Raw genomic sequence first — 13229 nt, 5'->3', positions numbered from 1 at the left:
ATTGTTCATCTGCAGAGAATTTAGGGGTCTTAAGTCTGAGATGAGGTAAAGGAAAGGTAAAAAAAAATTTAAGGGTGAGAGTAGGTAAGGTAGAGATAAGGAGCTCTGAATTTTTTTTGTCTGACAATCTACCGCACTGATGTTATTGATTTGGTTCAAAGAGATGAACCTCTCAAGTGGGGAAAGATCTTTTTTCTTTGCTTCAGCTTTCTTAGAAAAAGGAGTGTTGTCCCCAGCAGTCCACCTCACCCCTCTGCCAGAGTTTACTGTGTATATAGGAGGCGTGATAAAGGATGGGGAAGCCTTAGTCTCCCCATCTCGCATTTCCATGAAGAGAAAGTAGGTGTGCCAATAGTGCACCAACAATTGAACTCTGCTGACAGAGATGCAATAACTACCATTAACTCCTGGGGCAAAAAAAAAAAAAAAAAAAAAGAGTTGTTGTCTTGATTTGCTGCTGCATGATGTACTGAAGAACATCTGCCTTGGCTCTGAAGTCTTGATTGTTTACTTATTTCCCCATCTGTAGCCATCATGGGCAGCGACTTATGTTGCTTATCTGATTATTTTCTCATTTCTGGTCAATCTTTATTTTCAGTTTAGTTGATGTGCTTTTCATTTTCAACCATGAAAAAGGTTTTTCTTATGCAAGCTAAGATTGATTGATCCAGTTTGTGTTGTATCTTCCTGAGTTCATATCCAAAAATGATGATATTGTGAGCTGACAAATCTAGAATGTGCTGTTATGCAGTGGATGGATGAGGCAAATGGGTCATCTTGAAAGTGAGGGCTTAGCAGAGGAAGTGTAGGGAAACATTTAGATGCTGTACTGAGGGACATGGGTTAGTGGGAGATACTGGTGGTCAGTGAATGGTTGGACTGGATGATCTTAGATGTCTTTTCCAACCTTGGCGATTCTATGTACTTGCAATGGGGTGAGTGGATTTCTGGCTCCAGTTTGGGTGCTCTTCCAAACTTTGAAAGGTTTAAAAAAAAAAGTCTCTCTTACTGTTTTATTCTGAAGAACGTAATGCTAAACAACCATTCCCAGAAGCATCTATCTGTGTTTTCCAAAATTTTGTTTCCATAGTGCTCTGTAAAAATAGTGTGACTGAAGCTCTGCTGCAGGTTCCTTAGGGTGTCCGCTGTAGCTTTCCACTGTGACATTCTGGCAGTATCATAATATTCCCTTTTTTTTTTTTTTTGCTTTCCAGAACATAGTTCGCCTCTGGCAAATGCTGAAGAGTTTTATTTACTGCTGTACCTCATTATCTTTATTCAGTACTCTGTAGCCTGTGACTGCTGAAGGAAGAGTTTTCCTGTTTACAAACATGCTTATTATCTGTATTGCAAGGCAATAAATTGTGGTAGATTTTTCCACATCCACACTCCTGTCATTCAGCTTGTTCTGCATCTTCTTGCTGTCTACTACTCTATTTATTGTCTTTTCTCCCAGGCTTGTGTTAGCAACAAGTTTGATTGTTTTAACTTCACAATTTTGTTTTCAAGTTATTTCTTATGTAGTGTGAAAGGTAATTTTTGTTTGCTAATCTTTGCATCAATTAGCTTCTGCTACAAACATCTCTGACTCCCTTCCCTTCAGTAGCGTCCTTGCCTTTCAGAGCAGAGTGAACATGGTTGTATTTGTGTGGATGAAATTCCTCCCATCCTACCTCAGGTGGGCAGCTAGCTTATTTCAAAAGAGTTATTCTATCTCATACATACCTGAGAGGGGTAAATAAGCATTTAAGCATGTTCTCTGCCCTGTGTATGGAATGGAAAATATACAGATGTGTAGAATACGTCTGTTAAAATACATTACATGAATAATGGTAGCTTAGTGGCAGAGCTGTTAACAGTAAGTTTTTTGTTCTTTCTCCCATCTTTTGCAAGAAACAAAAGTAAGGCAGTTAGCAGCAGGTTTCGTAGCATTTAACCCACGTTTTTGGGTTATTGAAACTTATGCTGTCTGCATGGTTCTTTAGATCTACAATGTCTAGAAATTCTTTCCAGTTTATTACCTGAGAATTATTAGCTGAGTTGCGCTGAACTTAATTAAAAATGTTCATAAATAGCATTTGGCTCATTACACTTTGTCCCTTTTTCCCCCCAAGAAATGTAAGCACTTTAATAGTTTTCTGAGTGGAAAGAAAGTATTTTTGAAATGAGATCATTGTAATCAGAAACCAAGGTAATGAGAATTTGATTTCTGTATTTTGTGTTGGTTTTTTGTTTTTTTAGGATGAAAGTAACTCATCAAAAGGAAACTTGACTAAGACAAGACAATCTTCACATAAAGCACGTTTATCCTTAAGTGATCTGCAGAGCAGGTATGGGGTTGAACCATCATTATTTTGCCCCTTAGATAATAATAAAAAAATTCTCTTCCCATTTTGAGCTGTGTCATATTAGATTTAGCAAGGTTTTTTGTCTAAAAGGAAAATACAGTTAACTATCATTATACCATTCATTCTGTTTGGCTTTGTGTCAGTATAATCTTTGTTAAATTCTGATTTTTTTGTTACTGGATTTGGTCATAAAAATGATCCATGGGCAGAAGCTGTTGGATTTTATCAGTGGATGAGTAAATAACTGAAACTTAAAAAGTAGCTGTTTGGTTATCTTAAAGTTACAGGAATGCAAAAGTAATTTTAAGCTTCTTCACTAATAAGACTTGTGGATAATTTGCTTATTTGTTTTTTTTTTCCAAAATAAATGCTTGGAAAAGAGGAGCATCTTAAAAAAATAAATAAATAAATAATAAAAAATGGTGCAAATACATAGGACTTGGTCTAGTAATTCAGTGTTTCATATTTCAGAAGATATTTTGAACACCTTGCTTCTATAAGTTAATTATTGTGTGTTGCCCTCACACTTATAACTAGGTTTTCTTTTGAAAATGTTACTTAAAAGGCACCAGTTGATTTGATTCTTTTGTCCACTTCTGTTGGATAAGTTCTCAGTACTGATAATCTCTATGTATGTGCACGGTATTTTGTATTACTGTTTGTGTACTTGCTGAAGGAAAGGTATAAAATAATGCAGAGCGTTTCTAGGGTTGTGTGGGTTCTGTTTTTCTTTATGGTAGAACTCCTAGAACTGTGGTGCTGAATTTGAGAGAGCTTGACACTAGAGGGGGGGAAAAAGAGGTTTTACTTTGCTAATTAAATGTACTACAAAGTTTTTAACAGAGTCTTCCTAAATTATCTCTGTATTCCATGAAAAGTAGGGTTAGTTCAGTGTGCAGCTAGGGGTAACTTTGACTTATGATGAATATGCTTTAAAAAGTTCATTTAGTTGTTAGATTTATAATTCCCATAATTTGCATCTTCTTCTGTGCAAGGGATCTAATTAGTCTTGGGTTTTCACCTGGATGTGGAGCTGCTGCAGAAGTTGTTAGTATTTCTTTACCTGAGCTCACTCTTGTATTCTGCGTGTAGCCTTTTTGCCTCCTTTGTGCAGAGAGATGCTGCAATTAAATTGTGTAGGATGTGTTTCTGAGAGAGAAAGTGCAAGTTTTTGTTCTGAGGCAGCTTTGGGAGTTTGAGATTGATGCTGAGACTGCAGACAACGGAACAAGAGAAGAAACAAATCCTAATACTAGAGAATCAAGAAGTGATGGGTTATGAAATGTGGCACTCAGCTTGGGAAAAGACCATTCCTTGGGTTTAGAGGCCAGCAGCACTAATCCCATTCACTGAAGGGCGAGGCATAAAAGGACTCGAGGACAGTCTGATTGCTGAGTGTTCACCACAGCGCTCATAAACAGGATACAAGGACGGAGACAGAGTTCACAGAAGGACATGGTTCTGTCAACCAAACGTTGGCAGTAAAGCAGGTGATTCAGAACCGCTGGGAGTAAGGAAGAGGTCCATGTTTTGTGAAATATTTAGTATATGATTCACTCAGAAAAGAACTTCTGGGACTCTTAAAGGAGATGTATGACGGAACAAAAGCATCTGACAGGTATTTCAGAGCAGGGAGTTGCGTGCAGAAATCCTGCTGTTAATATGATTTGTGAGTGTAATTCCCAGATTGTTTAGCTCAGGTTGTCAGTTCGTTTCCAGTCAAGACAGAGAGGGGACTCTTCTCTAGGTTGGCTCTGTGTCCACACCAGTGCTAAGCATCTGGTGTGCAAGGACTAAAACAAAGCTAAAGCATGCATGCTTTCAATTTTTTGTCAGAAGCAGAATAAGGAGTTTGTGGAAGTTGCTGTTGTTCTTAGAGAGTTTATTTTTCTGCAGTTAAATTGGTTGGATTTTGAGTGTCTCTCTGTAGATTAAGCTTTCAGTAGATGAAAATGAAAGTACAAAGCTGACTACAGGAGATGAGCTCCAAGGAAAATGATGCCAGAGCTGTTTATGTATATTTGCAAATTCCGTCCTTATTTATTGGATTGAGAATTCTGTGTCAAAACTGAAGTGACCCAGACTGGGGAAATGAGGGGGCAAAATTTCAGTCATGGATGGGTGCCCAGAGCATTGACTTGTCTACATTTAACGTAGGCCAATATAACTTTTCTATTGATTTTACCGTTTGGTAGGTTGGTTCCATTGCTTCCAAACAGTAGTGAGCAGATCACCCTCTCCAGGATGATGAGTAGGTTTAAATTTTCCTCGTGCTGTTGGCTGACTTAAAATGTTCAGGCTTTATCTGCAAAAGTGGGAAGCTGACCTTTCCTCCTCCTTTGATATTGCAGGCTTATAGAAATCTTTTTAAATGAGGTATTAGTTGATATCAGCATAATACTACTTTTGTTTTCTGTGGGTGAATAGAAGCTTAGATCTGTGAATTTAAAAAAAGCAAACTCATACTACTGATCTCCTTGGCTCACATTTTTCTTTCTTAAATTGAAAACCTTATGATTTAAAACAGCTATCTACAAGTATTTGTGAGTCCTGTGACACAAGCCCTCTTCCAATTCTAATATGTATGCTGACTGGTACAAACTTAAGTACAAAGTTTTGAGCATTGGCTTGACGATAGTAGATCAACAAATTACATAACACAGTCTAAAACTTCCCTGTGAAATGTAAGCCATTTCCCAAATGAGAATGGTCACCACAAGCTTTGCTTTTCCCATTTCTTTTCCTAGACTGAGAACCTTACTGAAAGGCTGAAGGTAACTCAGTCCTAATTTTTACGTGTCATAAGTGCCTAAATATTTGAGCATATGTGACAAATGTCACCTCAGTAGTTATTTTCTGCTGATTTTTCATCTGTTTGTTTCATGCTGTATTACAGGAAAATGGCTCACTTCCTTATATAACACGATCCTTTGTTTTGAGTGTCTCAAGAGAAGCACACAGTCAGGAAGTTTAGATATACATGCTTTGGATCTGTCAATGTTTTGTAATGATTTTCAGAGAATAAATTTTATTTTGTAGATAAGGAAAATAATTTCTCAAAGTAAACAGACTGCGTTTGGTCTTGAAATGGTGACAAATAAGATGGGGTGGAAAAGGGAGCGCTTGATTGCCATTATGTCATAATGTGTTTGGTAGAATACTTAATCCAAGATGCTTCCGATAGAGCACTTTACTGCTGCAACCACAGTAATTTAATATACCCCTGATAGATTGTCTTCATATTGAAATAGCTGCATTTTGACCTTCAAAGGACACAGAAATCCAACTGTGTTGCTCTTGCATGGGCTCAGTGCCTAGTCACACTGCCTATCAAAATACAGCATAATGCCTGCATGCTCTTTGAGAATTAATTCCTTCTTTTTGGGAGGTATTATCAAGTGCACATGGTCAGGTAAGGGAGACTGTGTGTGAATGAAAAATGTGGGGTGGGCTCCCATTTCTGAAGAATAGCTGCAGTGCAGATTTTGTTTCTATTTGTGAAAGGTAATCTGTAGTTAGCAGCTTTACGCTCGGATTTCTGTTGGCTTTGTACTTCTAATTCCTCTCATCTCATTTGATCATTATTTCTTCTTTTTTTTCTGTTGACAGTTCACCAGTGCAGCAGAACATCACTGTTCACTTGGATAATGGTGAATTGTGGTCTAACCGTGCAGCTGTATACAAAGGGAAGCCTCACAGAGCAATCTTTGAAGACAGTCTTGGGAAAATATATAGAAACATGTACCGAAAAGCTTCTGGCACTATTTCAGACCAAAAAGCATACTCCTGATGGCAATTCGGCTGGAAATGCACAGTACACAGTGTTGATATTTCTCAGCAAAACTTTTTTTTTATGTGACAAGTATTTGTACTCTATTTCTAAGATGCAATTATGGCTGGGCAGGATTTTGGAGGAATGGAGTTTTGGTCTGGGGTGCCAAATGAATGTGATTAGCAGCACCCCCACCACCACAACACCTCTGCTCCAAATTTTAGAAAAACTAACAAACAACAGCAAAAAAAGCTCTAAGCCCCTCTGCAGTCAATGGGAGTGGTGTTGCTCCTTTGAGACTCTCTGAAGATAGCCATTTTAAAGACTAATATGTCTGCTGGATGTTCCTGCCTCACGTAGGTCAGGTTTCAGCTGCAGTCAATTATGATTTAAATAATTAAATCTATGTAGTAACATAAGAAGCAATAAGTCCTAGTGTTCAGTGAGGGTATCTGAAGGGGAGGGTAAGTGTGAGTGTTGATATAAATGGTCTGCTCTGGGAAAGAGAGAACTTGAATTGTTTCCTAGAAAATCAGCTTTGGATTGTTTTTGAGAAGGGTGGAAGGATGACTCCAATAGTGACCTACAGGCATGCTTTCAAAGTGGTTTCAAGCGCCTTTAGTCACAAATTTTCAAATAATGTCAAATTTTAGAAGAAACCTACCCAGATCAGCAGTCTTTGTATTAGAAGAAAGGCTTTCTTTACGTACCCTGCGTGTTTGAAAGTTTCCAGGCTCTCTTGAATGCAGTCCTGACATTTGCAAATATAATTGTAGTTTTTAAAAATACTAATGGAAAAGGAGGGGGGAGGGGGAAAGACTGGAGCAAGGTAGTCAGCAAGCTCATGTATCCAGTACAGGCCTTCTGAAGTGCCTGGATTGTGATGCCTGTCCTTGCCAGCCTTCTGGGATCCTGTTGGCAGAAATCGCATCCTTTCTGCTAAAGGCCACCAAATGTTCATCAGCGGTTCGATGCTATCCCAAGGGATGGAACCTTTTCAGCCTTGCATTGAACAGATCCCACATTAGCAAGCCAGGGCAAGTTGCCCATCTATTGAAAAGCCAAATGCTTTAAAAGGGCAAGAGTGTCCATCTCTGCTTCCCTTTTAGAATGGGGAGGGGGGAAAACACATGCATATTCTGGCTCCTTCCCTAACTAAATGAACAGATTCAGTTATACCGACGGCATTTTACCTGTTATGATTGGATAAAAGATAAAGCTTGCAGTACAGATGGCAGAGCATATGACTGTTACCTGTCAGCGTGCCTAGATAAACAGAAAGTTGGTCTACTTTGCCTTCCATCCTTTAAAGCTGAGACAATGTAATTGATTTGAGAAAGCAGTTGGTGAGCAATTATGCTGGTGGGAAAGCATGCTGGAAGGTTGCGTGCTTCTGCTTCAGGAAAGGGGGCTCTCAGAGGAAGTGTCTTCCATGCAGACATTTCTATTCCTTGTAACAGTTAAGCACGTTGATGTGGATTAACACTGATCACTTCCTGTCCCTGCTGCCATTTAACACATTAGTGCTTTCAAAGGGCATTAGCTGCACAGCCTTACTCTGTGGATAACTGTTGAGGCACTCTGTGAAGTAGTATGTTTTTGGGTTTTTTTGTTTGTTTTTTTTTTTTTTTTTTTGCAGATGCAAAAAGAAAAACTTAACCTGAGCCATGCCACTGAAGACATGGTAGCCATGCAGTATTGTGTTACCAGTACTTGGTATTCCATCATTAGTCCCATGACCCCAGATTAGACCAGAAAGGAATAGTTTCTGTCTTGCTGCTCCTGGAAAGTAAGCTCAAGGCACAAGCAGGGGATGAGAGAGGTTGGAGGCCACTGTGAAAAACTAGGAAAAGATTTTGGAGAGATCCAGAGGATGTAACTGAATAATCACAGCATATGGTAAAATGACAACTTCTGATTTTTTTTTCATCACGAACTAAAACTAGATGGGAGAAATAGAAAGTGTCATATACTGAATTCTGACCAGTATGAACATTCTCACTGAAGCCTTTGTATGCAGCATAACAAGTGAAGCAGATAGGCTCTGAGTGTCACTGGCCCTGCTCCAGCTGCGGAGAGAGATGGTGTGTATGTCTTTCTGCATCAGCTGCTGCAGGATATGTTTCTCTCTTGGGTCAGAGTCATTCCACAGCTTATATGCTGTGATACTGCACAGTTCTCTTCCAAGCACTGTGCTGGAAATCCAGTTTGGTTAATGGAAAGCTATTCTGTGAAATGTGACTTGAAACCCAAAGTACTCTATCTATCCATAAAATCTGCAAGCCACTTGTTTTTTTAAAAGCTTTTGGCCCCTTCCCTGTTTGCTCAGCTAACCCTCCAATTAATATGCATACAGCTCAAGTGCACTGAGCACTGCTGCTCCTTTGCTACTGCAGCATGCGATAAGTATAGGTTCAGGCAGCGAACCAACATAGTAATAAACTGTAATTGTTTAGTGCACCTTGCCTTCTAATACAATTTAAATCCCTTCTATCAAATGCAAATTTCTAGGTTCCTGAGTGGAGCTTTAAATAGCATTTTCTATGCTCATTCCTTATCTTTTGCCATCCACAAAGTGGTCTGTTAGTGACATTGGGATGGCATCATTCCACCTCCATCATTTTACCTCCTAAAGGAAAGCTGCCTACTCAAATCTAGAAATAATGGGGTAGATTAAGAGAGAATTAGTGTGTTGTTTTTTTTTTTTTTGTACAGTCTTTCTCTCTCTCTTGCCCTCCCTGAGCTATTATAACCCATGTGTATTATCGCCAAATATTTTTCAGCATCCAGTATTGCTTGCAGTGTGCAGTCTAATCAGTGTAATATTTTAATCACTTTCATTTTAATAAATTGGAGCCAACTTCCAGCATGCTCCCTTTCCTGCAAAGAACTTGATATAGCTTAGGATCTTGGGATGGCTCACTAGGCATATAGTTTGTCTACTTATTGGGCTGAATGCCAAATCCTTTGCTGAGTAGCAGTTGCTTTGGAAATCACTTAGTCGTTGACCTGTTGTGATTTAAATGCAAAAAAAATATCTGACTTGTTAATGATTTGCCTTATCAAAGTTTTCAACAAGAAGCAGGGAAGCTTAAGTTCGTCTGCTGGGGACAGGAGGCAAAGGGGTGGATGGAGTAAGGAACAGCCTTATGAGATAAATGGGTGGCATGTTTGTATGCCAGATCTGAAGAGGCTTTGAAGATGAGGGCTGTTATTTAGATTGTACATCGTGTTTGAACTGTGTTGTTACTTAGTAGGTTGCCAAAATAGAAAGAAATCTACCTATTGGGGTTGGGAACCTATTTATGGGGATAAAATAACAGAAGTTTTAGCTCTGCTCAGTATTAAATAGTCTGTGCTAAATTCCCTTTCACCATTACCTCAGCTGTAAAATGGGAAGTTTGTGCTCTATTGAAGCTTAATTAAATGACTGTAAAGTGTTTTGGGATCCTGAAGTGAATGTTACTGAAATTTTCTTGTGGAAGCCTGGCTGAAAATTCCCATCTCATCTCCAGGTTACTAAAAAGGCCTTATTCTAATGTGCCCAGATTTATTATGTTTTAATAAGGCAGTTATTAAGCAAGTCTTAAACTTATCAAGGTAGAAACCTTATAAATTCGTAAAACTATTGAAAAAGGCAATGCTTTACCACTACAGACCTTCCACAATGGACATTTTGTGCAGTTTATGTCTCTTGGATGATCTGGGTTCATCATGCTTGTACTTCATGGTATGCTAACCAGCACTGCTAACATCTATCACTTTGTTTTCATCACCTTCCCAAGAACTGAGGGGGTGCAGTGGTGTGTGCAACTTGGCAAAGGGAAAGGTTATATGGTGTAAGGGATAGCCTGTTATATAGTGCTGATCTTCCCGATTTTTAAACTTAAAAGTGTTTTCTGGAACACTGAACTATGCAGCAAAATTCTTAGCTTTTTAGCAGTGGCTACTTAATTATATGAATCTTGTAGTGCGGAATCTCTGGGTCGTAGAAAACCTAACCATTAAACTAATTACTTTGCTGCTACAGAGTGATTGTTATCAGGATGCTGACAATGTATCAAGAGATCTTTTAGGGGGCAAGAAATTTGAGGAAACTTTTAAATTGGTGGAACTTCTTGTTCTTGATTTCTGCTGCTTGCCCATGGAATTGAAGCATCATCAACCAAAACCCTTAAAAAGTGGTGGCTGTAGTTCCTTCTGCTAGCAGTGTTGGACATGTGATTTGTTTCTTGTGTTTGTCTTCAGAGAGAAATTCTCTGAAGTGCAGTGATAATTTGTCTGTTTGACAGCATGGAGGAACTGCAGTCCTTCTCCCTTCTTGATCAATATGGAGACTGCGCTTTCTTTGTGTTTGTTTCCTTGCAGCTCTGGGTGATTGCTTCTGACAGAGAACTCTCTACAAGTGAGGTGTGAGGTGTGTATGTCTGAGCTGCCTTCTCATCTCCTCAGGGGAAGGTGTTTGCTGTTACTAAACAAGGTTCCCCCTTGGTTCATATGGATTTCCTCCTCCTTATGGAAACTTATTTAGTCAAACGTTGGTGTGACGACATGGAGCCACTGCAATTAGATGGGGCAGGGATGGGATCTGGGGCTGCTTTGGGGAAAGGCTTTCTGTGCTTTCTGCATTTGTATACCAGTCTACAAAACAACTGTGGAACCCATAAATAGATGTTGAGGTAACAAAAGCAGCACTCACTGCTGAATTCTAACACAGATATATTTGTATTGTTGCACTGACTAATTTCTGTTTGGATGTTGTGCCGATGGCGTAGTTACTATGGCTGCATGAACTGTCCCATTGAGCACTCCACCACACTTGCTTGAACACTTGAACACCACACACTTGAACACTTGCTAAGAGGTTGCTTTCCCTGTCTGCCTTGTTTTCACCACAGCCATCTACTGTTTACATACATTTTAGCCTCTGTGCCATTTTTTGAAGGCTTTATTTGTCTCATTTACGTTTTTGGTTCGGGTAATACTTAAATATGAAATCCATCTGTGAAGCATATTGTATACTCACGTTGAGGGGTAAAACCGGTTTTTTAATTAAAATTTTATACAGCGCTTGTATTTCACTTTGTCCTGTTTTATTATGAAACACTTCAATCTTCCTCCTAAAACACATATGTCTTGTGCGTTTCAAGATGTTCCTTGTTGCTCATGCAGAACTGCTTTCTGAGCTCTGTCAGCAGAGCGCCATATGTTCTGGGGTTCATTTTGCTTCTCTGGCGTCCGTGTAGGCAGCATATTGCATGTAAGGCAGCTAAGCTCTGCTCCATTCTTGTCTTTGTAAACTTGTCAAGAGATGAAAAAAGCAGGGAGAAGAAAACACTGAATAATACTTGAGTGATTTGAATGATCAATAAGTTACAGCAACGTGGCCAATCAAAAGTGAGGCTTCTTGTGTACTTGAGGATTTTTCTTAATGGTGGCTTATGCACGGCCTTTAAGTGACACAGCCCTCAGTGCTCGCCTGTGTTACACCCAGAATGAGTGCTGGAGATTAAGATACAGCGTGAGCCATTTGGCAGTGACAGGCATTGTAAGCTCTCTTAATTTTGCGCTGATCTGTTAGTATTAAATTTAAACAAATGTGAGTAATAGCAGATGGGTACGTGAAGGGATTGTGCTCCTCCTTGCTGTCTCCTGACTTTGTGGGAAATAACTCCAGCCTGTTTAGATGGCAGGTACTGAAAAGACAGAAATCCTGGTGGTGTCCTTGTGGTTGTTTTTTTGTTGTTTTTTTTTTCAGTTTGGGGTTTTTTTTGTTGTTCTTTTTTTATGTCATTTTTCTTAGCAATCTATTTCAGTTTCTTCCCTGCCTACTGTAAGCTAGCAGGTACCATCAGTCTTTAATACAGCACTGGTATGTGGGAGCACAGCCCTGACTGTTTATTGATAGCAGTCATACATTGTCAGATGCTGATCTTATCTGCCAAACGCTTTTCAGCATCTCTGCAGTGACTGTGACAGAGGGCCAAAGTAGTTCTGCAATTTCTTTCTTTAACTAGAGCTTGAAAATCAAAAAAAGGAGGAAAAGAAGAAAGAAACTCGTTAAGCAAGAAAAAGGAATGTGTGTTAAACCGTTCTCCTTTTGCTGAGGTCTGAGGCCGAGGGCTGGGGCTGCTGCCCGGGTGGCAGGAGAGCAAACCTGGTGGAAGTGACAGGCAGCTCCGCTCCTGGGACTCTTATTTACATATGTTTAAAACAAACAGAAAAGCTGCCTTTGTTCCCCAGGAAAATCTATTTACTTGGCATTCAGCTCATGTATGAGCCGGAACTTCTTTCGTGAAAGACGTGAAAGAAACAAAGCATCTGACATTTCTGCTGTGATGTGCGGCTGAAGCTAAGATTTGATTTTGAAATATAAAAGTAAACCGAAACTACCTCCGATTTAAAGGTGGTTTGTTTGGGTTTTTTTAATGACCTTAAAAGTTTTGTGAAGTTTTTCCCCTTCCCTCTGGGACTAGAAGAAATTATAACAGTAATCTTACTTAGAGCTGGAAGTCTACAGAGACAGTGGCTGTAGGTTAATGAAAAATTGACACTGCTACTTGCCTGTGCTTCCAGCAGAATGTTTTTCCTTCAAACTGATGTGAACTATTGCACTGCGTGAGTTGGTTATAAGCCTCACATATTAAATGGAATGCTTCTTTTGTGGAAGCTGTGGGAAGGAGTGAGGGCTAAATGTTTTGCACAGTGTTCCTGTTGGGAAGGACACAATAAAAAAGATGGGGTTCTTGAAATGGTGGCTGCGTTCGTTCCCCCCAGGCCTAAAAGTAGAGCCTGCTTGTTTGCTTATTCTAAACCAGAAAGCAGGCAGAGGAATTGCACCCATGGTCACCAAGTCAGTGCTGAGTGCTACTAGCCTAGCCTGCAAGTAGTCCCATGGAGTAGGAGCTGAGTATTCCGAGTGCTAATGGAACATCCTGGGGCTCTTGGCACATTGTTCATGTGCCCTCTCCAGGAGCATTTCTGCCCTGTGATCCTGGACAACTTCTTTTGCAGAAACTGTGCCCACAAATGGCACAAACTTTAGCAGCTCACACTGACTTGGTTCATACTCTGACATCTTAATATCTCTGCTCGTTGTCCTTGGTGCG

The 13229-nt window shown here is 39.7% G+C and overlaps 1 protein-coding gene across 2 annotated transcripts in view; it reads left to right on the top strand.

Annotated features, from left to right (window-relative positions):
* The window catches only part of SPATA6 (spermatogenesis associated 6), a 39974-nt gene extending 28739 nt beyond the window's left edge, over nt 1–11235 (top strand). For both annotated transcript variants that reach the window (XM_042874077.1, XM_042874076.1), the window contains 2 exons: nt 2242–2330; nt 5958–11235. In XM_042874077.1, coding sequence (XP_042730011.1) covers nt 2242–2330; nt 5958–6138 — 270 coding nt within the window. In that variant the 3' untranslated portion in view covers nt 6139–11235. The remainder of the gene's footprint in view (nt 1–2241; nt 2331–5957) is intronic.
* The last annotated feature ends 1994 nt before the right edge of the window (nt 11236–13229 follow it).

Source organism: Lagopus leucura, unplaced genomic scaffold (assembly GCF_019238085.1).
Source record: "Lagopus leucura isolate 7727_CA_CO unplaced genomic scaffold, USGS_WTPT01 Super-Scaffold_100009, whole genome shotgun sequence".
Lineage (NCBI taxonomy): Eukaryota > Metazoa > Chordata > Aves > Galliformes > Phasianidae > Lagopus > Lagopus leucura.
This window is presented reverse-complemented; position numbering and strand designations above follow the sequence as displayed.